The sequence below is a fragment of the Ochotona curzoniae genome, unplaced genomic scaffold, assembly GCF_017591425.1.
Source record: "Ochotona curzoniae isolate NIBS_2020 unplaced genomic scaffold, NIBS_Ocur_1.0 contig_2861, whole genome shotgun sequence".
In the NCBI taxonomy this organism is placed as follows: Eukaryota; Metazoa; Chordata; class Mammalia; order Lagomorpha; family Ochotonidae; genus Ochotona; species Ochotona curzoniae.
In genome coordinates, this window is record NW_024465620.1 from 572,086 (window position 1) to 597,752 (window position 25,667).

The 25,667-nt window shown below is 63.0% G+C and overlaps 2 protein-coding genes across 6 annotated transcripts; both read right to left on the reverse strand.

Moving 5' to 3' along the window:
• Nucleotides 1–416: 416 nt before the first annotated feature.
• On the reverse strand, nt 417–5,912 carry KPTN (kaptin, actin binding protein). Of its 3 annotated transcripts, none has more exons than XM_040977877.1 (12): nt 5,685–5,912; nt 5,404–5,486; nt 5,231–5,315; nt 5,089–5,143; nt 3,946–4,021; nt 3,529–3,602; nt 2,870–2,979; nt 2,706–2,786; nt 2,435–2,510; nt 2,040–2,175; nt 1,781–1,963; nt 417–634 (listed from the first exon to the last, which is right to left on the reverse strand). In XM_040977877.1, the coding sequence occupies exons 1-12, from the start codon at nt 5,905–5,907 to the stop codon at nt 506–508; spliced, it is 1,311 nt and encodes a 436-aa protein (XP_040833811.1). In that variant the 5' UTR covers nt 5,908–5,912; the 3' UTR covers nt 417–505. The 3 variants fall into 3 exon arrangements, with proteins under 3 accessions (XP_040833811.1, XP_040833813.1, XP_040833812.1); XM_040977878.1 differs by having other exon boundaries at nt 428–629; XM_040977879.1 differs by lacking the exons at nt 5,231–5,315; nt 5,404–5,486.
• Nucleotides 5,913–6,957: 1,045 nt separating this feature from the next.
• NAPA (NSF attachment protein alpha) lies at nt 6,958–23,445 on the reverse strand. Of its 3 annotated transcripts, none has more exons than XM_040977881.1 (11): nt 23,211–23,445; nt 15,409–15,500; nt 13,634–13,750; nt 10,686–10,732; nt 10,118–10,195; nt 9,924–9,979; nt 9,762–9,846; nt 9,164–9,268; nt 8,443–8,511; nt 8,277–8,327; nt 6,958–7,521 (listed from the first exon to the last, which is right to left on the reverse strand). In XM_040977881.1, the coding sequence occupies exons 1-11, from the start codon at nt 23,306–23,308 to the stop codon at nt 7,420–7,422; spliced, it is 900 nt and encodes a 299-aa protein (XP_040833815.1). In that variant the 5' UTR covers nt 23,309–23,445; the 3' UTR covers nt 6,958–7,419. The 3 variants fall into 3 exon arrangements, with proteins under 3 accessions (XP_040833815.1, XP_040833814.1, XP_040833816.1); XM_040977880.1 differs by having other exon boundaries at nt 15,421–15,500; nt 23,211–23,443; XM_040977882.1 differs by lacking the exon at nt 13,634–13,750 and having other exon boundaries at nt 15,421–15,500; nt 23,211–23,444.
• Nucleotides 23,446–25,667: the final 2,222 nt, after the last annotated feature.

A 25,667-nucleotide genomic window follows, 5' to 3' on the forward strand; every position in this document is an offset into this window, starting at 1 on the left:
TGTCATTTCTCTCCTAGGATGGGTCCCCTCTCAGCTCACCACTCGCCTCAACCCAGGCCTGCCCCAGGAGTCCAACTTCAGACAGCGCCTTTCCATTTTGGAGTCTGCCCTACGTGCTCCAACTGTAGCCTGTTGCCTGTGATCTGACCTTGTTCCTAATCCTCCCAGGTGGTTCACAGTGCTGGGATCAGAGCTCAGCCCCACTCCCATCCGGCCTGGCCCCCGATTCCCCCTGCCTCCTCTCAGCCCCCACGCCTCCCGTGGATTCCTAGATGAGTCTCTCCTCCAGCCCAGAGCCAGGCACACAGCAGGTGTCCAGCAGATGCCTGCCACAGGATGACGGTCCCCGTGACAGCCTCACTCCTCACGGGTGGGCAAATGCAGAGGGAGGGGCAGGGCGTTTTGTCAGGACACACAGGGGCAGTGTCCCTCTATCTTCTCCAATCACGGCAAGGACTGGGAGACCTGCCCCAGGCCTGGGGAGCGAAGGGCAGGGGCGGGCTGATCAGGAGGCTGGGGACTCAGCAGGCCCTGGACCCGGCCTGTCCTCCGAGCCTTGCGACCCACGTCTCCTCTGCTCCACTCGACGCCGCAGTCGTGCGAGGACCAGCTCCGAGGCCTGGATCAGGCTGTGCTGTGAGAGAGCGGAGGGAGAGCTGAGGCCTGTTGGGTAGATTGTGCTCGCACAGGGCTGTCAGCGAGCAGGGCACGGGAGGTCGTGGGAGAGGAAGGGGTCCCGGATACAGGCTAGACCACAGGAGGGACAGACAGGGCCTGCAGTCAAGTGTAGGGAACGGGGGTGAGGCTCAGCTTGTGGGGAGGGATGGATGTGTGGGCATGATCCCAGGCAGGGGGAGGGGGCAGACAGAGGTGAGGGGGACCCCGCAAGAGCAGGTCCCCACAGAGAAGTGTGAGTGATGGGTCTGTTGCCACGCATGGGGCAGAGCTGAACCCCAGTGGGACCTGCAGAGAAGGAACGGCAGAGGCCACGGTGGAAGCAGACCACGACGAGGGATGGTGTGAGGCGAGGACACAGTACAAGGGGAATGCTTCCTCCTAGCTTGGCCCACACTCTCCTCCCGAGGTCCAGGCTTGCTGGCACCTTCCGCCACGGTCTAACCTCAGACCTCCCACTGGCTCTAACCTCGGTCCTGTCCTGTTCACTGCGGCTCGACCTCAGACCCCGCCCCCTGGGGTTCTGCCTTCCTGGTTTCCCTTGAGGTCATGGGGGTGAGGCCTCCAAGGGAGGGCTAGGGGGGCAAGGCCGGACCCGAGCTCAGAGCTCAGCAAAGAGCTTGAATCAAGGGAGAGGGTGCCAGGTATGATGGCAGCAGGACATAGGAAGCCGGCTGCAGAAGGGGGCTGGGCCACACTGCAGGCTAAGGGAGGGAGAGCCAGTGCAGGTGCAGCCACAGCCTCAAGGCAAGGGGCAGGGGGTGCTGCAGCAAGCCATGGATCACGTGGGGGGGTGGGGCTCCAGGGAAGGAGAGTCAGGTTCTGGGGTGGGGTGGGCGTGGGACCAGTGCCACATCTGGGGTCCCTGTGGTGGTGTCTGCAGGCGCTCTCAGCAGTCCCCACTCTCGGGAGCCCACCTGGCCATCAGGGACTGGTCACGCCTCCCCCAGGGCGGCAGGGTAGGGGGTTGATTGGCAGCCAGGCCCCCTCGCCTGGGCAGGGCTGGAGTCCGATCCCATGTCCACCCAGCTCCCAGCCTGGCTTCTCCCCACACCTCCCCTCTCCCCCGCCCCCTTGGGGACTACTGTTGGGGAGCCCTGGGTACCTGCAGGATGTGCACCCCCTTCAGGGAGACCACAGCCAGCTCCCGCAGCCCGTCCCCTGTCAGGTCCACGTGCGCCATGGCCAGCAGGGGGCTGGAGAAACTCCGTTGCCACAGCAGGTGGAAGCCCTGCTCAGCCTTGGGGAGCCCTGACTCGGGGCCCCGGTGCTTGTAACAGAGCAGCTCCTGCAGGGGGCCAGGCATGGTCACACAGGCAGCACAGGTATGCGGGGGTGGGGGGCGGGTGTTGTTCAAGGCCCACCTGTCCGTAGGTGGCCACTAGGACTTCGGGTTGTCCGTCCAAGTCCACGTCGGTGACCAGGCCGCAAAGGATGCTGTCAAACCGGTCACTGCCTGGCAGGAGCAGCTGGTCCTCGAGACCCTGGCGGAGCAGGTCCCTGCAGGGTGGGGCGCGGTGGGGACAGGCTCTCTGGAGTGGTGCAGCCCCTTCTGGCTGTGTCTCCCCCCGCCCCACTCTGCCATCCCGATGCCTTGTGCTGCTCCCTGGAGGAGGCGCCATCATTTCCCACACAGCTGACGACTGCGTGGGTCAGTCCGGGAAGATGGAAACCTCAACTCACCAGGCACAGACCAGCCCTGGCTGCCTAGCTCCAACCACAGCCCAGGGCGCCCGCCAGCCCCACCTCGCCCTCTCACCGGTACACCACGGCGGGCTCCAGCATGCTGGCCACCAACACGCTGTGCTCCTCCTGCTGGGGCCACTCCCCGGGCTCTGGATGGGGAGGAAGGGGAGTGGGCAAGGGGGAGGGACGGTGGGGGGAGGGACAGGCCCCTCCTCACGCGCCTGCAGCGAGCCAGAGAGGAAGCCGTGAGCTGCTGCTGCCACAGGCAGGGTTAGAGGCAGGACCGGAAGCCAGGTCCCGGGGACACAGGAGACAGGACGGGCTGCAGGCCGCACGGAGCTCACCATCAGGGCCCGGCGAGAGGCTGAACAGGATCACTCGGGACACGGGGCCGTCCTGCAGCACTGTCCACGCCTGCAGGACCTCTGCGTGGAAGGCAGGCACTCGGGTCCTCCCCCGCCTCCTCCCCATCCATCTTCCCCCAGCCCCCCGCGGCCCAGCCCCCCACCTCGGCTCTGCTGGTCCACGTGGGCCACGCGGACATAGCCGCTCTGGCAGCCGAGGGCCGAGAGGCGCCGCGAGGTGCCAGGCAGGTTGCGTACATCAAGCCACAGGACGCTGGTTTAGGAGAGAGCAGGCAGGCGGGCGGGGAGGGGCAGGCCGGTTGGCATCTACGTTCCAACCCCTCTCCCCAACAGCAGCCCCAGGACCTCGCAGCCTGCTGTGCCCCCGCCTGGTGTCTACTCGCACCCCCCCCCCGGTGTCTACTCCCCACCCCAGCCCTACTCGCACCCCCCCCCCCGTGTCTACTCCCCACCCCAGCCCTACTCGCGTCCCCCCCTGGTGTCTACTCCCCACCCCAGCCCTACTCGCGTCCCCCCCTGGTGTCTACTCCCTACCCCAGCCCTACTCGCACCCCCCCTGGTGTCTACTCCCCACCCCAGCCCACTCGCACCCCCGCCTGGTGTCTACTCCCCACCCCAGCCCACTCGCACCCCCCCTGGTGTCTACTCCCCACCCCAGCCCACTCGCACCCCCCCTGGTGTCTACTCCCCACCCCAGCCCACTCGCACCCCCCCTGGTGTCTACTCCCCACCCCAGCCCACTCGCACCCCCCCTGGTGTCTACTCCCCACCCCAGCCCACTCGCACCCCCCCTGGTGTCTACCTGCTCGTCAGGTCCGTGAGCTCGGGGAAGAGGTTCTCCACAGGCTGCTCCTCAAACTGGTGCAGCCCCTCGTTCTGGGGTAACCGAGGGGGTCAGTGCACCGAGGGCCACACCTGCGGCCCCACCCACACCACAACCTGCCAGCTCCACAGCCACGCCCACCCGCATCACAGCCACGCCCACAGCAACCCACCCACCTCTCAAACCACGCCCACCCACTCCATGGCCACACCCACTGACACCACACTCACTCACAACCCTGCCACCTGCCCATTCCACGGCCACGCCCACAGCAACCCCACCCACGTCTCAACCACGCCCACCACTCCATGGCCACACCCACATCACAGCCATGCCCACAATGGCCACACCCACCAATGGCCACACCCACTCCACAGCCAGGCCCATCCGCCTCACCTCCTTGTACAGATGAATGGCCGGGTCGTTTCCACTTAAGAGAAACACGGTCTCCAGCTGATCCCCGACTTGAACCCTGCAGGCAGAGACACCTGGAAGCTCAGGGCGGCTGAGCGCTGTGGAGGCAGGGACCCCTGGGGCAGGAGGATTCTGGGTCTCCCAAACCCCCAGGGCCAGGGGAGCAGCTGCTGGGGGCAGGTGCACAAATGAAGGTCAAGCCCTGCTTCCCAGGCTGGGGACTACCGTGGCCTCCCATCCGGGGCGCTTGCTGGAACCTTCCTTCTGCAGCTCCCAGGGCGCCAGCAGCGCCGGGACCTTTGAGGTCTGCTTCCTGTCTCTTTGGGAATGGGTGGGTGTGCACATGCATCCAGAACAGCAAAGCATGCTAGAAGCTTTTGTTTCAAGAACTCCTGCAAGAGCAGAGGCTGGCCCTCCAGGATCTGCACACCAGCCCCCAGTCACTGCCCGTTCTGAGCAAAGTGCTAGTGGCATGGGGCCACACTGACCGCTGGCACCCCCGGGCAGTCTGGACAGAGGCTGTGGCCTTCAGACTCTCATAGGCGGCCCCGTGCTGGACCCTGGGCACCCCCAAGTGGAGCAGACACACTGAGGACCCTGGCCTCTGAGGACCTGAAGCAATTCCCGAGGCTCCCGGACTCCAGGAAGCAAGGTGTCTCTGGCCATGGGGCTGGTGGCATACAGAACATCACAACCACAGAATTCTTCGGGTCTGCCTGAGGTCTGTGACCAATGGTGCTTGGGACAAGGGCTCAAATGAGTGGCCCTTGTCAGCCATGCAGGACCTGTCTTCTGGCCGTGGCCCCTAGCTAAGGGATGTGATACTCTGCGCCAGTGTTGGGGTGTAGCATGTTAGCCTGCCATCTGACTGGCCAACACTCCACACAAGTGCCTGTTCAAGTCCCGGCTGTTCCACTTCCAATCGAACTCCCTGCTTATGGCCCGGGAAAGCAGCGGAGCGTGGCAAGGACCCTGCACTCGCATGGGAAATCCCAAAGAAAGCTCCTGGTCTCCTCAGTTCCTGTAGGAGCAGCAGGCTCTGATGCAAGGGGGGGCGGGTACCAGAAGCCAGGTCTCCCGTGCTGCGGCTGGGGGAGGAGGTGCGGGTGCCCAGGGTCCACTCACTCAGCGTGGCACAGCTGGAAGGGAGTGAACTGCAGCTCCAGGTTCAGACAGCTCTCTGTAGGGCACACAGGCATGTGGGCACGGGGCATGTGCCAGGAGACCCCCCCACGCCCAGCCCTCCCGCACCCCAAGCCACACTCACGGGCGATGGAGTCGAGGTTGTACTCAGAGCCCGGCTCGTAGTCGCAGTAGATGTTAAGAAAGGGGCTGCCCTTGTCCCCTGAATCCTACGGGGAGATGCAGCCTGAGGGGGCAGGGAGGGGCAGCAGTCTGGGAGACACCCCCCCAGGCGAAAGGAGGGTGGCGTCCGGGTACCTTGATGAAGGTGATGCCCACCACCAGGCCCCTTTTTGGGGGTGACTTGTTGAAGGTGTCAATGGAGACGATCTCGGCATCCACTGGGAACGGACAGTTCAAACATCACACCTCGGGGAACCCTGAGGCCCCAAGTGTGACCCACGGGTCGCCTCTGACCTCCTGGGGCATCCTGCGCCCTACCCACTGTCAGACCCCTGTGGTCCCTGAGCTCTGCCCCCGAGGACCCTGACCCCTGGTCAGCACGCCGCCCGCCCCCCCAGCTGCAGAGCGCCACGCACCGGGGATGTAGTTGAACTGCAGCTCCTTGGCCACCGGCCGGATTTTCTGTCGGAGGTCTTGGTAGCGGAAGCCGAGCACTTTGCCTTTAAGGGTGGCGGCCAGCAGCTCCCCGCGGCCCCCGGCGCCGCCTGCCAGTCCGTACACATTGCTCTGCGACGAGAAGCGCGTGAAGCTGTCCTCGCGCAGTGGGCAAGGCCCCGCGGCCACGACCGCTTCGCCCATCACGCCCCTCAGCCCGCACCCCCAGGCTCGGAGCCACCTGAGCCGCCGGCTGCCTGCCCGTCGCGCACTGATGACGCGCGGAAGCGACCGTCGCTGCCCTTTACTGACATGGCGGCAGCACTGCTGCGCCTGCGTAGTCTCTCTGGGTCCATTTCAGCCTTAAGCAAGGTTTGGGACTCGAGGTGGGACATGGTCGCTCGTGGCCCCCAGCCGTAGGCTTCGTGGGACGCAGAATAAGAAACAGCAAGAACACTGCCTTTACTTGTATGGAATCACTCTTAAAGGGGTTCCGAGTACCAGTTTGTTCAAAACCTGCGGTGGTGCTGAGCCAGGCCCCCGTCCACCCCATTAGCAGGCTCGCTGTGCAGATGGGCACGCGCGGACACGGGACGGGGCTGCAGCAAGTGGGGGCTAGGTGCCTGTGCCAAGTGCACATTTCAGGCTGGCGAAGCAGGAACTTCAGAGGATGGGGCAGGGTCAATAGCCCCCGACAGGCAGTGGTGCCTGGGACTCCCGGCTGACAGAGTGGACATAGGTCCCTCGGAGTGCCCAGGGCAGACGCTGGCAGTCGGTCCTCAGTCCTGGCAGGTCCCAGCTCCTGGGTCTGTGAACCTTGCCTGGATGGCTTCCAGGTCTGCTGGCTGGGGAGGGGGCTGGCCCATCTCCCTGCTCCCCCTGCATGGTGCATGCCTTTGGCCACTTCCAGGCCAACCTCCCATCCCTTCCCCAAGTGGGGACCTGGCACACAGCCCTGGACCAGAGGCAGAGGGCTCCTGGGAACGCCTCTCTGTTCCCCTCCCCTGTGACAGGGGACTACTGCCTCCTGCCCTGCCCATTGGCTATGGGGCCAGGACTGGCCATCCAGTGACGTGCTCTGCCAGCTGTGCCAGGTGGCTTCAGCAGCTCTCTCCTCCCAGGGGAGGTGGGGCCGAGACCTGCAGCCTCACCCCAGGCCAAGCTCAGCTGGAGCAGGTGTGCCCTACTTGTCCCAGAGGCCCCTGGGCTGGCAGGGCAGGACCCTGTACGCAGCAGAGGTGAGGAGGAAGAGACTCATGCAAAAGTTGTGTTTTTTATTTTCTTTCTTGGGCCAGTTGTTGCTTCTGGCCGACAAAACCTCAAAGCGCTAGGGTAGGAGCGGGGGCTGGGGTAACCCCGGGGGCTCCAGGGCCTGGGGTCTAACCTGAGAGGTTGGGCTGCAGGAAGCAGGGGTAGGGGTGGGGAGGAACCTACCCTATGAGGAGGGCAGGCTCAGGCCACATGTGCTCAGAGCTCTGCCAGGGGCACGGCAGACACAGAACCCAGCCTGGGGACCCGGCTGCTCGGGGCACGGCTGCCCGCCCCGGCCCAAAGCAACACCCAGAGCAGAGAGGTCCGAATCCAAGGTTGTGTACAGCTGGCGCCTCTGGGGGCTTAAATACAGGGGCGGAGGGCGAGGGGTGCAGCGAGAACGGAGGGTGAGTGTCCATCTGGCCCGTGCCCCTGGGGCAGGGCGGTCCTGGAGGGCCAGGAAGCTTAGCGGAGGTCCTCCTCGTCACCCTGGATGGTTTTCTTGACGCGGAGCAGCATGGTGGTCAGCCACTGGTCCAGCCGCGAGATGCTGTCATACTCCTTCACCTGTGGGGCCGCGGGGTGGGCGCTCAGCCGCAGCCCTCCTGCTCCTTCCAAAGCCCCCAGCCCACGACCCACTCCCCAGTCCCAGGGCTTCCTGGGGTGTCTCTGGCACTCTCGGTCTCTGGGGGCGAGGGAGGCCAGGCTGCAGCCCAGTCGGTGCTGTCCTGGGCATGACAGATCTGATTTTACGACACTGGTTTATGGCCTGACTTACGGTGATTCTATAAACGGTCCAGCTTCCCATCCGAGAGCCACAGGAGGGGCTCAGTCCGCGCCCCAGCGGAGGGGGAGGGGAGGCCGCCAGCAACTCAAGGGCTGGCCTTGACCCTCATGGGCTGGGGTGGGAGGGGACGGACACGCAGAGCACGGTGGCCTTGAAACCTGCCCTCGTGCAGGGGCCTCCACTCCTACAAGGAATCTGCCCGCAGAGGGGAGGGTTGGGCAGGCATCGTCCAGAGGCCCATATTAGGACCTGAGTGGAAGTTCCAGAACATTGCAGTAGCCCGGGGGAGGGGCAGGCGGCAGGGAGAGGAAGTGCTCTCCCCGTCCTTGCCCTGAGTGAGGGGGCACGGGTCTCCTCCACTCCAGGTGCTCCTCCTGCACCCCCCAGGACCTCCACCTGCCCCTGAGTGGACAGAGAGGATGGGGAGACCCTCCTGGGCTGCTGCTGAGGCTTCTGGGAGTGCCAGTGGCTGCCAGACCAGTAGGGGTGGGGGCAGGGGGCATTAGGGAGTGAGCCGGAAGCAGGGGCCACTCACTGCCTCCGTGTAGCTGTCCACGTTCTGCTCCTCATGGGCGTCCAACAACTTCTGCAAGTGAGAGACGGCAGGGTCAGGGAGCCAGTGGGCTGCTGCCGCTCAAGCTGGCGCCTGCAGGCCCCCGCCTCTGGCCAGGGCACCGAGGGGCAGTGTGCGTGACACTCACCTTTATCAACTTGCACTCCCGGGAATCTGAGAAAGCTGGGAACAGTTCCTCATACTTCTGGACAGCCAGCTGGGCAGGGAGAGGGCGGGGCGGGGCAGTTAATGGAGGGGGCTGCTGGAGACCATGGCCTGGCAGTTGTAGGGGCCTAGGTTGGCTGCAGGCCTCTCCCTGCCCCGGGGCCACCTGGCCTGGTGCCCGGCAGTGCCTCTGTGAGAAGAGCCTGGAGCCGGTCTGGCTGCAGAGCCAGCTATAGGAGAGGGGCGGGGCAGGGTTTCCCAGGCAGGTGTCCAGGGCTCCCGCTGCTGCTGGCCACGGCTGGAATGAGGGCCAGATGGCAGGGACCCAATTTTGTAAGCTGGGGAAGAGACCCCGGGGAAGGCCGGTGACCCTGCTCAGGGCACAGGGCTGGGGGATAGGGGCCTGGCCCAGCAAGAGCACAAGCCCTGCCGGCCACACACACCCCTGGCAGCTGCTGCGGGCACTTGGCGGCTAGGGGCCCAGTGGCTCCCTGTGCCCTGCCTGAGAGCACACCGAGTGGGCAGGGCCGAGCTGCTGACCTCGAGGGCTGTGTTAAGGGCAAGGACAAGGAGAGGACCTAGTGCTGAGCCAGCAGGGAGGGGAGACACAAATCTGTGAGCTAGGTAGGCAGCACCAGGACGAATGTGTGCCCAAGCTGTCACGAGGGGAGGAAGGAGCATGCTCGTTGCGGCTGCTAGCCCACCTTGGCGTTGAGCATGTCGATGCAGAAGTGGCACACAGCTGCCTTGAAGAAGTAGTCCTTAGCGCTGTACTTCAGGAGGGGGCTGTCCATGGCATTGGTCCCCACCTGCAGCCACAAGCAGCCGGTACCATGAGCTCAGGGCAGCCACAGCCAGGCCCCAAGGAGCAGTGGGGAACAGGCCTGAGCCCCAGAATGAGCTAACTTGGAATCCCTGGTGGGAGTCGGGGGAAGGCTGGCCCTGGGTGCTGAAGCCAGGTGTCTGTGGGCCTTGCAGAACGCCCGAGACCACGGAAGGCAGCCCTGCTGTCAGCCACGGGAGACTGGTGCGTCGGTGGGCAGGGGGCGGCAGCTCCAGAACATGAGGCAGCGCCCGCCCCTCTCCCCCGGGGCCAGCTGCCTGCCTTTCTCATGGCCACAGCCCAGCCCGCCCCGCACAGCAGGGGCAGCCGCGTGACACTCCTGCCTCCCGCCATGGAGGGGCACCCAGGGCTCCCCAGGAAGTGACATGTGAGGGGGCGTGAAGGGTGTGTGGGATAGGTCTGTAGGTGGACAGCATTAGCCAGCTGAGCAATGGAGCAGGCATGAGGCCGGCTCCCACCTGCTCATAGATGTCGATGGCCTTCTGATACTGCTCCAGCTGCGCTGCGTAGCCGGCCACCTTCAGCAGACACTTGTTGGCAGAGCTGCGGGAAGTGAGTGGTGAGGGGGCAGGCCCAAGGCCACGGAGGGCGGGGTGGGGCGGGCAGGTGGGGGATGGTACCTGTTGGACTCCTCGCCCTTGTAGTAGTCTGCGGACTGCTCATAGTGGGCGATGGCCTGGGAAGACCAGGGGACACAGGCTGCAGCAGGAGGCCTCGCACCTTTGCCCGCAGCCAGGTGCTCAGGGTGTGGGGAAGGTCAGTGAGGCCCAGGGCCCAGCCGCCAACCCAGGCAGGGCCTCCAGTGCGCGCATACCTTCTCAATGTCCACCAGCTCGGTCTCGTAGATCTCAGCAATGGAGATGTGGTGCTTGGCTGCGATCGTGAACCGGCCCTGGGGTGACACAGAAAGACGCATCTGAGGCCACCAACACTCCAGCCCCAGGCCAGCACAGGGCACGCCCAAGGCTGGGCAGGGCACTTGTTCACTGGCCTCCGTCCAGCGTCCAGGGCCCTGCTGGCGCCCTGCTGAGGACAGGCTGTAGAATGAAGCTCTGGGTCTCAGCCTCGACGTCGCAGGGCGCCGTGTGGGACAGAGGCCACTCAGCAGTGCTGTGTTGGGGACAGGGCCGTGGTCGCTGCTGTCGCCACGGTGAGGGCTGTGGCCCCACCCTGCCCAGCACAGCACGGGGGTGGCAGAGGGGGCATGAAGAGGGTGAGAGTGAGGGCTGGGCAGCAGGGAGGGGAAAATGCTGGTCACTCCCGCTCTCAGCACCAGGTAGAGGTTGCAGCCAATCTGTGCCCAGATGACCACGTCCCCCGGGCTGGCCCGGCCCTTCTCCACCTGTGTCTGGCTGGGGGGGGGGGGTACAGCTGGGACTCACCATGTCTGTGTAGATCTCAATGGCTCTCATCAGGCAGTTAATGGCCTCTGCGGATGGAACAGGGCGGGAAAACATGAGAAGGTGGAGTCCTTGCAGCGGCCTGCAGGTGCTGTGGGAGGACGGTGGCGGCCAGGCCCAGGACATGGTCAGACTGCTTCCCGTGGCACAGATGTCCAAGGGGGCCCTGCCCTCGGCCCAGTGGGAGGCCCTGGCAGGGCCGCATGTGTGCAGCGGCCTGACTCTCACCTGGTTTTGAGCCAGAGCTGTTTAGACCCTGTTCTCAAAGGACATGGGCTGGCCAGGGGCCCGGCGGGGCCCGGATGACCAACCCTGGCACCTGTGACCCTGGAGGCCTTGCACTGATCTGCCCCACATCCTGGCAAGTGGGAGGGCAGACAGGTGGACGCGGCCCTCTGCCCTGGCCATCCACTGGCCCCTCAAACCGAAGGTTTCACCAGAAACCAACACTCCAGCACCGCACCCGAGGAACTGGCTGGCACTGTCCTGCCATCTCCTGCACGATCTCAAATTTGCAAAAAGCTTTTTTTTTTTGACAGGTTATTTGGAGAGAGTGGCGTGAGTGGGAGGTGTCTTCTGGCAGGGAAACCAGCTCTTGAAGACGTCATTTTAAGGCATCTCGGGAAAGGGGGCTGGGGGAGGGGAGTCCGGCCCGGTGCCCACTCAGCTGCACTGGTCTGTGATGCCATGCTCTCTCCTGGGGGGCACTGCACCTCAGGCCTGTGGCTCTTGGGGCATCTGGGAGCAGCTCTTTGCGGCAGGAACCCTGCAGGACTTCCTGCATCTCCGGGGATCCTCAAAAGGCTCAGAGAAGGCAGGGTGGGAGTTGGCAGGTGGAGAAGTGAGGCAGCAGGAGCCAGCACGTGTGCACATTTCATAATAGAACAGACCCGGAAGCAGCCACACAGCCGGCTGGGCCAGGCAAGGTGCAGAGCGAGCGGGCCAGGCACACCCTCCACCCTCCACAGCTCAGACCTGGGCCCGGCTCCTCGCTGGCTCCCTCTCCTGGCCAGAACGCTCAGGACACCCCAAAGCTCAGCCTGCATGTCGGTGAGCAGCCATGCCAGGCCTGCCAGCCGGTGGGGCGCAGGCTCCCTGCTGCCATCAGCAAGGCCACCGCAGGGAGCGACAGGGGCTCACGGTGCTGAGTACACCTCGAGCCTGCTCCTCACTCCAGGAACTGTCATCCTCAACAGGGCTTGCCCAGATGCCCAGCTAGCTCCTGGACAGGCTTCTCACCCTGGGCCTGGCTCAGGTCCCTGGGCCCTCTCAGCCCCACCCACTCTGCTGCAGGAGCCGCAGGGGAAGCCAGGTAGGGCTGTTACTCTTCACAGCTAGGAACCCTGCCTGGCCCCTGTCCTGGAAATGGGGTGAATCTTGTAATCACACCAGAAGTCCAGTGGGCTCGATGAGGTCAGGTGGCTGCAAGCACTACCCAGTAAATGCAGCAGGGAGTGGATGGATGAGCGGGGAGGACCAGTGAGAGCTGGGCCACGCCCCTGCTGCAGGCATGCACACACATCCCGCCACGGGCGGGCAGGGAAGAGCCTCCCTGGCCCAGTCAGACAAAGCTGCTGGTTGAGATGGACCCCACAGTCACCCTGTGTGGAGGGTCAGGGTGAGGAAGGAGCAAGTCCTTTCCCTGCAGCCCAGGCTTCAGGCCACAGCAGCTGCCTGAGGGCAGGAGGCCTGTGGGGAGAAGGCAGGACCCTCCCACGGGCCCTGGAGGCTGAGCAGAGACCCCGTGGGCTGGCCCACCTATGGATCATCTCCCAGCTCAGCAGTGAGTTACTCAAGGTCATGGTGGGAGTAGGGTTCTCCCAGACCCCCCGGGAGGTAACCATGCCCTGTGCTGAGGCTTGCCTGGTCGGTCCCCGACTCAGAGCTGGCACTGGGGCTGGCATCTTAGGTGGTGGTGCTGGGACTGCCCAGACGCCCCTCCCTGCTCAGCACCAGATGCCCAGTGCTCTGCCAGGTCAGCCTCTGGTCTCCCACAGCTGAGTCTCTGTCAGCGCCCGCATCAGCTCCCGGACAGTCAGCCTCAGCTGGCAGGAGGCCACGCTGGCCCCTGGGCTCCCAGCCATGACATCACACCTCCTCCTGGCCTGAGATCAAGGTTGGGAGCAACAAGTCAATCTGTGGCTGCCTGGGGAACAAGCCCTTCCAGTCACTCCGGATGGGGTGGCCAGCCAGTGGCACCTGCAGACTGCCCAGCTCCCCAGGGCCAGAGGGAGGCCTGGGGGGAGGGAAGGGGCCCATCCCAAGAGAATGTCAGACAAACACAGGGTCACCTGAGGTCACTGGTGTGGGAAGGGTCCTGGCCAGGCCCGCCCTGGGTGCCACGCAGGCCGGCACCCATGAGCTGCTGCTCAGCCTGGGAAGCACAGTGCTGGCTGGGCCTACAGCACGACTGCTTTCTCCGTCTCTAGCGTTCACCTCTTCACCCCAGACCCACGTGGGGCTGAGCTGCCAGGAGGAGCTCAGGAGGCGCAGGCCACCGAGCCAGCCCCTGCCAGCCACCTGATAAGGCTATCCAGCTCCCTTCCCTTCACTCGCTCCCAGCATCCAGAGAAGCCAGGTCAGCATTTCCGCTCCCTCTACCTGGCTGCTCCCGGCACGCCCCCTTCAGCGAGTTAATTCCGACATCAGAACAGATTTCCCTCTCCCTGGCAGGCGGTGGGTCTGAATCGCAACGCCCACTCCCACATGCTCCTGGCTGGCAGAGGGGAGCGACCAGCTGCGCGTGCGAAGTGGCTGGGGGGAGGCAGGGCCTGGAGCAGATGCCCGATGCCAACCGGAAGGAAGGGAGCCAAGCGGGAGGCTGACACCCATGCGCCTCCACCCACCTATCATGTGTCGGCCCTGGGCCCTGGAAAAAGGCAGGGTGGCACGGAAACCCGAGGATGGGGGGTGCCCGAGGCGGCCCTCACCTTGGGGGTCGGCTTTCTTGAAGGCGTTGCCAGCGTCCACAAAGCAGGTGGCTGCGTCATGTTTGCTCTGGAGCTGCAGATGCAGCTGGGCGGCCTGGCAGAAGGCGCTCCCGGCAGCTGCAACAGAACATGGTGGCCTCAGGGCAGTGCTGGGGCTCCTGGGGGCCAGCTGGGGGCCCCTGTGGGAGCAACCCACGCTGCACGTGGACAGGATAGGGAGATGGGCTGCAATTTGCGCCCCTAGTCCTGGAAGGACAGGCAGAGCCCAGCACTCTGGAGGACGTGGAGGCAAGTGAGGGGCCGCTGGTGCAGGCCAGTGGGTTAAGCTGCTGCTTGGACACTGCCTGAGTCCCTGCGCCTCCACTTCCAAGCCAGCTTCCTGCTAATGAGCCTCAGAAGGCAGTGGTGAGGATGGCTCTGGTTGAGTGCTCAGACCTGACACTGGCAGGGAGCTCCAGGTGCCTGGCTGGTGCAGGCATGTGGGCAGTGAACCAGCAGATGGAAAATCTGCCTTCTCCAACATGAAAACAGCTTTCTAAAGCCACCGGGGTGACTCCCTCATCACCTCATCTTGGCAGTCCTCATTGAGGAACCCCGAGGCATCACTGAAGGTAAGGTGAAGGCTGTGCCTCAGTGTGGCTGGGCAGGGGCTGTGTGCAGGAGATGGCACAGCATGGTCCCTGCGTCCCCACACCTGTTGGGGCCCTTCTCACGTGACCCTCCCACCTGTGCCTCTGGCCTCATTTCTCTGAGCTGCAGGCAGGCTCCTGTGGTCCAGGAACCACAGGGCACCGTGCCGTGAGGCATGCGAGGACAGGGCACATGCTGAGGGACACACACAGAGCTGCGGCGTGGGGCAGGAGATCCAGCTGAGGCAGTCTGCCCCGGGTTTGCCCACACACAGCCCCCTGCCTGATCCCGTGTTTCTATGCACATGCGTGTGCTCCAGGCTCACAGGAGCAAGCAGGGTCTCCCCGTGTGTGTGTGGCTCCAGTAGCCCATGCTGTGCGGAGTTTGAAGTTCAGGGCTACCAGGCTGCAGCAGGGTGGGCCTGGCTCCTGGCCACAAGGAGACAAGAGCCTGCCAGACCTCACACTATGATTTCATGATTAATTCTGGAGGGGGCAAATGGTCCAGGACTTCCATTTGAATGATTGGGGAGCTGGGGTGCATGTATTTCGGAAGAGCAAGCTCTGTGACAGTGAGCACCCAGCTGCTGCCGTGGGAGTGGTTCCTTGCTGTGGCAGGCTCCAGGAAGCGCTTGAGGCATCCACCCAGGAAGTGACCCCAGAGATGCCCACCCCAGGTTTACAGCCTCACAGCCAGAGCACTTCACCCAGGCTACACAGGCAGCTCTCTCCCAGGCCCCGGATCTGGCCTTACTAACACTGGAAGCTGCAGTGTGCTGCCTGCCTGCCAGGACTTCTCCCGCTGACCCTGTGTGATGGTGCCTTCCCAGCCTCCTGGGCTGTGGCCCAGGCAGGTGCCTGTCTCAGGCACACAGGACAGGGACAGAGCTGGAGCCGATGCAGCTGAACACGCACTGCTGCTTGGCAGTACTGCTGCAAGGCAGTACCCTCGGCTGGAAGCCTGGCTCTGCCTTGATGGACAGCTCCCCGAAGTCCGAGCACTTGAACCCAGGACGGATGCTCCTGATGGGCACCCAGTCACCTCTGGGCGGCTCTCCTTCCTCCCCTTGGCCAAGGCCTCAGGAGCCAGGCGGGCCAAGGGGCTTCCGATGCAGGAGGCAGTGCGGCAGGAGGGAGGGAGTGTGCGGGCTGACGTACCGCTCCAGTTCTTGGCCATTTTGAACATGTTGGCTGCGCGGGCGTAGATCTCGCAGGCCTCCTCTATTTTAGATGAGCCGCTGGGAGGAGGGAGGAAAGAGACAACGGTCAGGAGACCACCCTGCCCCCCACGCCCACAGCCCCTGCCCCCTGCAGAGGGCTGGGTGGGCTCTGTGTCCCCAGCCCTGCTGCGGATGGCTTCTCCCACTGCCGCCCCAAGGGTGCTCAGGCCAGCCCAGGCTGACACAGACCCCTTCCTAAACAGGTGCGTAAGATGTGCTCATGGTTTGAAAACAAATAAAAACAAACCAGGAAGACCGTGAAAAGAACAGGAACACACACATTTACAGAAACACAAACTCTCCCTGGAAACACGCCCACCGCCTGGCCCGAGCATCCCCCTCGGGTGGCGTGGGTGGCGTCTGGGAGCGGGGCTGCATGTGGGAGGCAGGCTCATCCCTGGGCCGCCCCAGGGCTACTTCTAAGTCTTATCTACTCAAGAAGGAGGATTATTTTAAATGCCAACAGTTATATTTGGCTTGGCGGTCCAGCAATAATGCTGGAGAACGAATGAGAAAGGTACACGGATGTGCATGGCATTATTTAAAACGGCAAACAAGCCACAAAGAACTTCCTTGCGCAACAGTAGGGACCCGGGACACACACAGCAGTACATTTCAACAAAACAGTTTTCTTTAGGGCCCGGCGGCGTGGCCTAGCGGCTACAGTCTTCACCTTAAACGCGCTGGGATCTCATATGGGAACCGGTTCTAATCCCGGCAGCTCCATTTCCCATCCAGCTCCCTGCTTGTGGCCTGGGAAAGCAGTCAAGGACGGCCCAGAGCCTTGGGACCCTGCACCCACGTGGGAGACCCGGAAGCAGTTCCTGGCTCCTGGCTTCGGGCCGTTGCGTTCACTTGGGGCATGAATCATTGGACACAAGATCTGTCTCTCCTCCTCTCTGTATATCTGACTTTCCAATAAAAATAAAATAAACCTTAAAAAAAAAAAAACCAGTTTATTTTAAAGGTGGCGAAGCTCTCCTACCTGCTGCCTCATTCCCCAAATGCCAGCAATAGTGGAACCAGACCAGTGGGAAGCCAGGGCCCTGGAACTCATTCTGGGTCTCCCACACAGATGGCAGGGACCCAAGCGTTTGGGTCACCACCTGCTGCCTCCCAGGGCCTGCGTTAACAAGGAACTGGACTGGCAGCAGAGCCGGGATTGGCACTCAGCTCCAGTAAGGAGTGTGGGCATTTCAACCACGGTTCTGCCAAATGCCAGCCCCGGGGGTGTGTTTTGTAAAAACACCACCACTACAGGGCACCCTATCTGGGCAGCTCACCCTGGCTTCCTGCCTGTGGGCAGTGCCAAGCAGTCTCTCCCGCCTTGGGGCTCAAGGACTTCGAGTTTCAGGTGGCTTCCGCGCCTCTGTTCCTCCACGTCCCGTCACCAAGTCAGGTTCGGCCCCTGCTGTCTGTGTTCCCACTACCCACAGCACTGGCAGACACAGCCTACCCAATGGGCAACAGATGCTCTCCCGTGTGTTTGTGCGAAGGGAGAGCAAACAGGCACAGCCCAGGCAGAGGGACACAGACGGCCCTCAGCGTCCCCCGTCTCCAGCGGAAGGCCAAGCCAGCACCTGGGGGCCGGCTCTGGCTCATCTCCCTGTAGTATCACCAAGCCCCGCTCCCCAAGACCCACCGGGGGTTCTGATGAGTGGGGCACTTGAGCAAACGGCACAGGGCTGAGCTCAGCTGCAGCTGCTGTGACTGCCAGGGCGGCTGCAGCCGGCCAGGAGCCCAGGGCTGTGGGCTGGGGGGCTGCCGTCCTGGCCCCAACCCCGGCTGCAGCCGGCCAGGAGCCCAGGGCCGTGGGCTGGGGGGCTGCCGTCCTGGCCCCGACCCCGGCTGCAGCATGGCAGGGCCATTTTCAGTTTCTACTTCATTATTTTTATGCGAGAGGCAGAGAGAAAGAGAAAGATGTTCCCCTTGCTGGTTCACACTCCAGATGCCCACACAGAGCCGGGGCTGGGCCAGGCCAAGGCCAGGAGCCTGCACGTCTGGGTCTCCCTGATGCCTTCTGGGGATACGCTGACAGGAAGTGAGGGTGGCAGCAAAGCCAGGACACAGACCCAGGCCCTCGGAGATGTGACGCAGTCCCCCTCAGAAGCAGTGCCTGCCGCCTGGGGGCTGGGAGACCACCAGCACTCAGTTTGCCCCCTGCGTGAGGGCTCCTTGGGGCAGATGCAGCACAAAGCCTGTGGCTGGCCAGGCCAGAATTGTCTGATCCCACACTAAGCCAGCCAAGCCTCCCCCAGCTCTGCGACTGCAGCCGTGCGGGGGTCAGACCGAGCTGGGAAGCCCTGCTCAGATCCCTCCACCTCCCTCGGCCTCCGTGGAAAGCCTGGGCTTCTCTCTGAAGGGCAGGTGGCATGTGCGGTGACAGTGGCCCCTGCCGCCTCCCACAGGCTGCCTCAGCCAGGGCTCTAAGCCATGCCAGGAATGGAGAGGGCTGGTGGGCTGGCTATAATTACCACTCTCCCCCTCCCAAAGCCGGGGGAGCAGTCTCGGGCTCCTGGGCGCAGCTACCAACCCCCGAGCAATGCCATATGGAGGGGTGAGTGCTGCCAGGAATGCACACAGGCCCGACGGGACTGGGGCCAGGGGTGCTGTGGGGCGCAGGGACAGCCACCCCTACTCCGCCTCCATCCCTTGGGGGCCGCCCTCCCCTGCTGCCACCTGCTTCTCCCCGAAGACAGGGGAAAGGCAGGCTGCTGGGGAGATGCCATCAGGCCATGGCCTCGCCTCTTGTTCCTCTACAGGGCCCAGGTCCCCGGCTTTCCTCAGACGCCAGGCCCACCGCCCGGATCTCCTGGCTGAAGCCCCTGCAAGGATGGCGGCACCTGTGCGCCTCTGTCCTGACTCCCCCCACCCTGCCCTGGGCACTGCGCCGGGGCAGGCCCAGGTCCTCAGGGGCCCAGGCATGGCCCTGCTCCAGAACAGGATGCCGGGTTCAAGGGTAACCACAAGAGACCTGCAGGGATGCAGCAGGTCTGGGAAAGAGGTCCTGGGGTCCCATCCTGCCTTGCCTCGCACTCTCTGATCCAGAATCCTCTGGGAAACAAGGAGGCACACACGCTAACCTCTCCTCCACTCAGCAGCCCGGGGAATGCGACAGGCAGAGGGACAGGAGGGGAGCACAGGCTGCTGATGCGGGGCCCGCCCCACCTGCCCCAGTGCCACAGGGTAGGGCCTGGCATAGCTCCGTTTGTCCATCTCCCTGCACTACTGCTCAGGCTCCAGGAGTGGGAGGCAGGAGGCTGGAGGCAAGGACACAGCCACACACACAGAGCTGGACACACACACACACCACACTCTCTCACACACACAGTGTCCATCACACACACACACACACACACACACACACACACACTCTCTCACACAGTGTCCATCACACACTCACACAGCGCCCAGCACACACACAGCGCCCGACACACACAGAGCCCGACACACACACACACACACACTCTCACACACACACACACAGAGCCCGACACACTCTCTCTCTCTCTCACACACAGTGTCCATCACACACACACACACACACACACACACGCACACTCTCTCTCTGTCCAGCACACACACACTGCACTCACACAGCACCCAGCACACACACTCACGCAGCGACCAGTACAGAGTCCAGCACACAGGCCACACACCCTCACGGTGCCCAGCACACACGCACACACACCCCACACCCTCACGGTGCCCAGCACACACACACACCCCACACCCTCACAGTGCCCAGCACACACACACACCCCACACCCTCACGGTGCCCAGCACACACACACACTCCCCACACCCTCACAGTGCCCAGCACACACACACACCCCACACACCCTCACGGTGCCCAGCACACACGCACACTCCCCACACCCTCACGGTGCCCAGCACACACACACACTCCCCACACCCTCACGGTGCCCAGCACACACACACACTCCCCACACCCTCACGGTGCCCAGCACACACGCACACACACCCCACACCCTCACGGTGCCCAGCTCCCACATCAATCCCAAGCTCCCCGTGACGTGCTGTGCCACTATCAGCAAGGGTGGAAGCAGAGCGCGCTGGGGTAGAGACATGGGGCTGAGAAGCACCTTGGGTGCGGGGAGTCTCAGGTTACCCATGGAGCCGCGGAGCCTGAGCGGGGAGGCCCTGGCAGGATCGGGCACGGCACGGGGCTGGCACACCAGTGACTGAGATTATCAGGAGGAATGCAGTCAAGGAGGTGCCAGCCGCCGCGGACAGGAACGCTCGAGTCACTGGTGGGGCAGATCGCTGTCCTGGCTTCAAACACAAGCTGCCAGCTCACCAGTCCTGGGCTCCTGGTCTAGACCCTGCACCCTGCAGGGCTGCTGGGGCACAAGCGCCCTCCTGGCCTGGCCACCCTGCAGGCGCTCAGCCGACGACAGCGGCGGTCCTGTGGGCCCCCACTGGGGGGATTCCAGGACTGCAACGATCTCTGAATCTCAGCCAGGGTGCCCCCTCCTCCTGAAAAAAGGGGGGGCGCCTGAAGACCTGTGAGTAATCAGGCGACAAGGCCCCCCTCCTCAAGAAGGCCTGGAGCCCTCAGAGAAGCCGTGCTCTGAGCCTGGCTGAGAAGCACCGTGCTGTCGGGTGCATGGGGCCCTGGTCCGAGGGAGATGGCACTGGGGCCTCAGCCTGCTCTGCCAGTGGGAACTGAGCTAACCCAGGCAAGTCTTGAACAGAGCACCCTCCAGTTGCGGTCCTAAAAGCTGGCCCTCCGGCTCTGGCCCCAGCAGGAGGGACCAGCCGACCAACCTGCAATGCTAGGAGCTGCGGCTTCCTCCTCTCCAACGCCCCCCACTGAACTTTGGGGACACCCTAATAGCAACCACATCCTCCGCACGGCCGAGTGTTGGGCCCTCATGCTCCGATGTGTTGCTCCACGCCCGGGCTTAGGCGATTTCCACTTCACAGGCCTCTCTATTCGGGAAGCTGAGGTAAGCAGGTTCCTAAAAGGGAGGGCAAGGCCCCCGCCCAGCCCACTCCTCACGTGATCTCAACTCCGCTCACAGCTGGGAGAGACCTGGAGGGCCACTCCTGCTGTCCTTCCTCCCATTTTCAAGATATATTTATTCACATATTTAAAAGGCAGAGTGACAGAAAGAGAGATGGTGTTGGCAAGAGGTCTCCCACCCACTGTGTCCCGCCCTAAACGGACACTACAGAGGGGGCCTGGGAGACAGGAGCCTGGAAGTTCATCTGATCGCCCCCTCTGCCTCAGGTGTGTCAGCAGAGAGCCGGGCCGGACATGGAGCAGCCAGTGCTCAAGCTGGCCCTCAGATATGGGACTCCGAAGTCCCAGGTGGTGTCTTAACCCGGGGTGCCATAGTGCAGGCCCCAACAGCTGCTTTCTTTTGAATATTTGGAGCCAACAATCGGTGGCGGGGGAGACAGCTGGAGTGAGGCGGCTCCCTGGACGCTCCATGTGCCAATATCCTCCTAACACAGTGCCTAAGGGGCTGGGACTACGCGGGAGGCCTGTGCGGCCAGCCAGGCCGGGCAGCTGTGCCACTTCTCTGAGCCTGCTTTATTCACCGGGCATTGTTGAGGATGCATGAGGGAGCATCCGGGAGACGGGCAGCTGTGCCCGCTGTCCCCGCACAGCCTCCGTCACCCTCCAGCCCCTTCCCCCGCCTCCCACCAGCACTGTCGTCCGCCCCCAGCCCCCAGGTCCTGGCTCCCACTACCCCACAGGTCCTCAGGCTCAGCTCAAGTGCCAGCCCCTGCTCGCGTGGCCTCATGGGATATGGGCATCCAGGAGCAGCTCAGAGTACCCTCCACTACACATTCGCCAGGAGATACGGCCCGCTGGAATTCCCTCCACGCCTGGATGGGAGCTGTGGTCGCCACTGCCCAGAGCCCTCTCCAGCTCCTGGGGGTGAGTCCTGGGGTTCCCCAGGGAAGCACCAAGTCCCGCTGAGCTGAGCCGCTCAACCTCAGCAGGCCAGCAACAGTCTAACTCCCCACCAAAGGCAGTGGACACCAGGAGCTGCCAGAGACCATGATTTCTGGAAACCCAGCTTCTGGCCTACCCTCACAAGGACACTCAGAGTTGCTACTCACACCCGAGGATTCGGTGCAGCCCGCAGCACTGCTGTCACTTCCTGCAGGTGCGTGTCACACGCTGTTCAACCCAGTTACAAGGGGAGCTCCTATCAGAAAACTCCTCCTGGGCCCGGTGCAACAGCCTAGTGGCTAAACCCTTGCCTTGCCTGTACTGGAATCCCATATGTGTGCTGGTCCTAATCCTGACAGCCTGCTTCCCATCCACTACCTGCTTGTGGCCTGGGAAAGCAGTCGAGGATGGCTCAAAGCCTTGGGACCCTGCACCTGTGTGGGAGAACTGGATGAAGCTCCTGGCTTCAAACCAGCTCAATTCTGGCTATTGTGGCCACTTGGGGAGTGAAACAGCAGATGGAAGATCTTTCTGTCTCACCTTCTCTCTGTAAATTTGCCTTTCCAATGAAAACTTATTAAAAATTTAAAAAAATGAAGCAAGCGCCCTCCCCCTTCCTTCCCTCCCAGCCCAGCTGGCCCCAGTCTGTGCCCTCACATCCATACCCAGGTTCCTACCTACCCCACCCCCAGTCCTCTCCACTTGCCCCTTTGCAGTGCATTCCTCAGCACGGGCCCCCCCAAAAGCTCCCCAATTCCAATCCAACCCCAGTCCTTGCCCCATCCCCTCTGGATGCTGCGTCTCCCCTCACATCCTCACCCCACGCCACCTGGCGGGCTCTCCCCAGGCCCCACTGGCCTTTCTTTCCCTGAGGGCAGTGACCTGGGGGAGAGCTGACACGTCAGAGTGTGCACCATATGCCAGGCTGACGCTGTGCCCGGCCCGGGACGCGCGTTTACCCACCTCGGGGCAAACCTCCCAGACAGGTCTCGCCGGCCACCCTCCTTTCATCAGGGGACCAAACGACTCACCCAGGGGCAGGTGGCGAGTGGCAGAGCGAGAGGCTCCGACCTGTCTAAACCACCACGATCCTGCCCAGGGTAGCTGGCTCTGAGCTGCCATCCACCGACTTTGGGATGATTGAGGACTGCTGTCCCAAGGCAGGCCCCCAACCTCCTCTGGGGGGTTCCCATCGCGCCCCGTGGCTCGGCCAGGCCTCAGCTTCACACCCATCTCACCGCTCCCAGAACCAAGCTGGCCTGGGGTCAGACACCCTGTCCTGCCCCGGGTCCTTGGAAAGCTCAGCTTCTCCTGCAGGTGTCCTTGGCCCCAGGCCCGTCCATCCAAAGGAGAGCTTGCAAAGGCTTTGGATCCTGGCTGCCCTTCCCAGGCTCCTGGGCCCTGCGGCTGCCCCCCGTGCAGGACTCAGCTCGCAGTCCCTCCGTTGAGCTGCTTCTCTGGCCTCTTGGCCCGGCTTGAGCTCCGAGCACCGCCCCCCCTTGCTTGTCCTCCCTCCCTACCTGTCCTCCCTCCCCGCCTGCCCTCCCCCCTGCCTGTGCTCCGGGACCCCTACCTGTCTTCCGCGGCCCCTGCTTGTCCCCCCTCCGCTGCTGTCCTCCCTCCCTGCCTCTACCCCACCAGCCCGAGCCCCGTCCAACATCTCCGATCGTCCCCTGCGGGCCCAGTTCCCTCCCGGAATGGCCTCCGCACCCTTCCCCCGCCGCCCCAGGCCATGACCTCCCCCGTCCGTCCCCCCGAGCCGAGGTCCCCGCCGACCTCTCGGCCTAGGTTCTCACCCAAAGAGGCCAGAGAAGAAGGACTGCGAGTTCTTCACTTTGCGCTCCGCCTCGGCGAGCAGCGCCATCGCCTCCGCTTCCTTCCCAGAGTTGTCCATGGCGGCCTCGGAGACCCGCCCGACCCGGGGTCCCTGAGAGGACTCTGGCCCGGCCGGGCCGCGGGAGATGCGTCCGCCAGGGAGCCTAGCTGGCTGCGTAGACGTCGCTCCTGCGCGCGCCGCCCGAGGCCGCCACCACCTGACCGGCCATGGCCAATCAGCGGCCTCGTAGAGGGCCGCGCACACCCCGCTGGCCACGCCCCCGCAGGCCGCCATGCCCCGCCCCGGGACTCCCCACCTCCCAGTGGCGTCACGAGGCCTCCACGCATGCGCATACCCCTGCTTCGCGCCTCCCGCTGGGGCTCGGGTTCCGGATCAACCGCCTAATGACGGCGCGCTAGCCAATCGTGATTCATTACCATCCAGGCCCCACCCACAAAGCGCGGCCACTGGATTTCCCCTTCCACCAATCAGCAGCGGATCTCCACTCGGGCCCGCCCCGCGGTGCGGAACTTTGCGCCGGGTCAGCTGAGCGGGGGCTGTCACGTGACCCGCCGGCGTCTGACATGTCTGGGGCTCCGGGTTTAGTCCCGCCTCGGAGCCCACAGTCGCCAAGGTTCTTTCCGCTCCGAGAGGCCTGTGTGATGGAGACGAAGCCGTTCTACTTTCTCTCGCGCCCTCTCCCGGCCGACGCCGAGACTGGGGCCGGGGGAGGTGCAGGTGTTTCTTTAAGGGAACTCCACCTGCCGGTTATCATCCACCTGCCACAAATAAAAGCTTGTTTAGCGCAACCGTGCTTGGGGCTATTTGGTGACAGCGCAGGCAGAGTCCTGGTGTCTGCTGACAGTGCCAGGGTACCTGGTGTCTAGTACCGCTCTCCGGCGTCCTTAGAGAAGTGGCTGGTTCTAGGATCAGGCAGTAAGTTAAACAAGAGCCTGGGGCAGCTTGTACCAGAAAGTATTTTGCGCACACACATACACAGACGGCAGGGTGTGTTTGAGGGCGCTGGAGCAATACAACTTAGCAGTATTGGAGTATAATCCGAAGTACAAAGTCTGTGTGAACCCCTGATGGTATCAACGAGTGCACTTACTGAACAAACGAATGAGGCTGGAAAGACAATCTGTGCCCAAGAAGTGTAAATAATGTATGTGAAGGACTATGCTCGACTGCGTGATTGGTGCAGCGCCGGTAGCAAACAACATACTGTGGGATGGGGTCAAAGGACAAAGACCGGGCAGACAGCCCGAGGTCACGGCCAATGCAACAATGCGATAAGACGTGTTGGCAGTATTTCACCCTGATTACACATGTAGACAGCACTTGACCTCCCAGTCCAATCGCCAGAGAAATGGGGGAATTCTGATTGAGGCCCTCTCTGCAGTCCTCAAACTGTGAAGTCGTCAAAACAAGCAATGTGGGAGAAACTGAGGCAGCCCAGAGTAGCCCAGGGAACAAGTAACTCAGGGAAAGATGGCGTTCTGGGGGAATCCTGGAAGAGAAGGGCATAGGATTCTGTTTGGTTTTGATTTTTTTCTTTATTTTTCTAGGAGGAGACTCCAGTTGATAATACCTTGTCCATCATACTCTGTCATGTTGGCTTGCCAACTACAGCAAATGCACCAAACCAATGTCAGGAGTTGGGGAACTGGGCCCAGCCACGGTAGCCTAGTGCTTAAATCTTTGCCTTCCAAGTACCAGGATCCCACTGGTTCATATCCTGGTGTTCCTGCCTCCCATCCAGCTCCCTGCTTGTGGACTGGGAAAGCATTGGAGGATGGCCCAAAGCCTTGGGACCCTGCAGCCATGTGGGAGACCCAGAAGAAGCTCCTGGCTTCTGATTGGCTCAGCTCTGGCTCTGGTTGCAGCCACCTGGGGAGTGAACCAGTGAACAAAAGATTTGTCTTTCCTCCTCTGTAAATTTTGCCTTTTTGATGAGTAAATAATCTTAAAAAAAAAAAAAAAACTCAGGGAAGCTGAGGGGCATGTGTGGGAGCAATGTTTTCAAACCGCAGATTCCGAGTCTGCGTGAGAGCACAGGGTCCCGTTTCCTGTTCCAGAGCTCTGCCCGCAGTGAGTCTGCCTGGTGAGCAAACACTGCAGCATGACAAACTCTTGCCCAACCCTATTCTGCCCTGGGTACTTTCCTGAGCCACTGCTGGCAGCAGCTGCGCACTGCTGGGGGCACAGCCAGAAGGCTGCGGCCTATTTTTGCGGTGCCCATCAAGGTAGCACTGGTAGCAGAGTGGCCGTTTGTCGCAGGTCAAGGTGGTGTGGCTAGCAGCAGTAAGCAGTGAACACACCTGGCAACCCTCTATCCAGTCACCCAGTGGAGCTTGCTCTGGGCAGGAATAAGCTTTGGTGGGGGTCCCTTCCCACCTCCAAGGTGAGCTCAGAGGCAGCAGCCGCGAGAGTCTGG

What these genes read in the sequence shown, in the direction of transcription:
- NAPA (XM_040977881.1), bottom strand. Translation starts at nt 23,308, where the DNA reads ATGGACAACTCTGGGAAGGAAGCGGAGGCGATGGCGCTGCTCGCCGAG. An exon ending in CTGGAGCGGTACGTCAGCCC is followed by an intron (nt 13,751 to 15,408) that starts GCACACTCCCTC and finishes GTTCTGTTGCAG; the next exon opens with CTGCCGGGAGCGCCTTCTGC. An exon ending in CAAGAAAGCCGACCCCCAAG is followed by an intron (nt 10,733 to 13,633) that starts GTGAGGGCCGCC and finishes TTCCATCCGCAG; the next exon opens with AGGCCATTAACTGCCTGATG.
- KPTN (XM_040977877.1), bottom strand. Translation starts at nt 5,907, where the DNA reads ATGGGCGAAGCGGTCGTGGCCGCGGGGCCTTGCCCACTGCGCGAGGAC. An exon ending in GCAGTTCAACTACATCCCCG is followed by an intron (nt 5,487 to 5,684) that starts GTGCGTGGCGCT and finishes GTCCGTTCCCAG; the next exon opens with TGGATGCCGAGATCGTCTCC. An exon ending in CGTGGACCAGCAGAGCCGAG is followed by an intron (nt 2,787 to 2,869) that starts GTGGGGGGCTGG and finishes CCTTCCACGCAG; the next exon opens with AGGTCCTGCAGGCGTGGACA.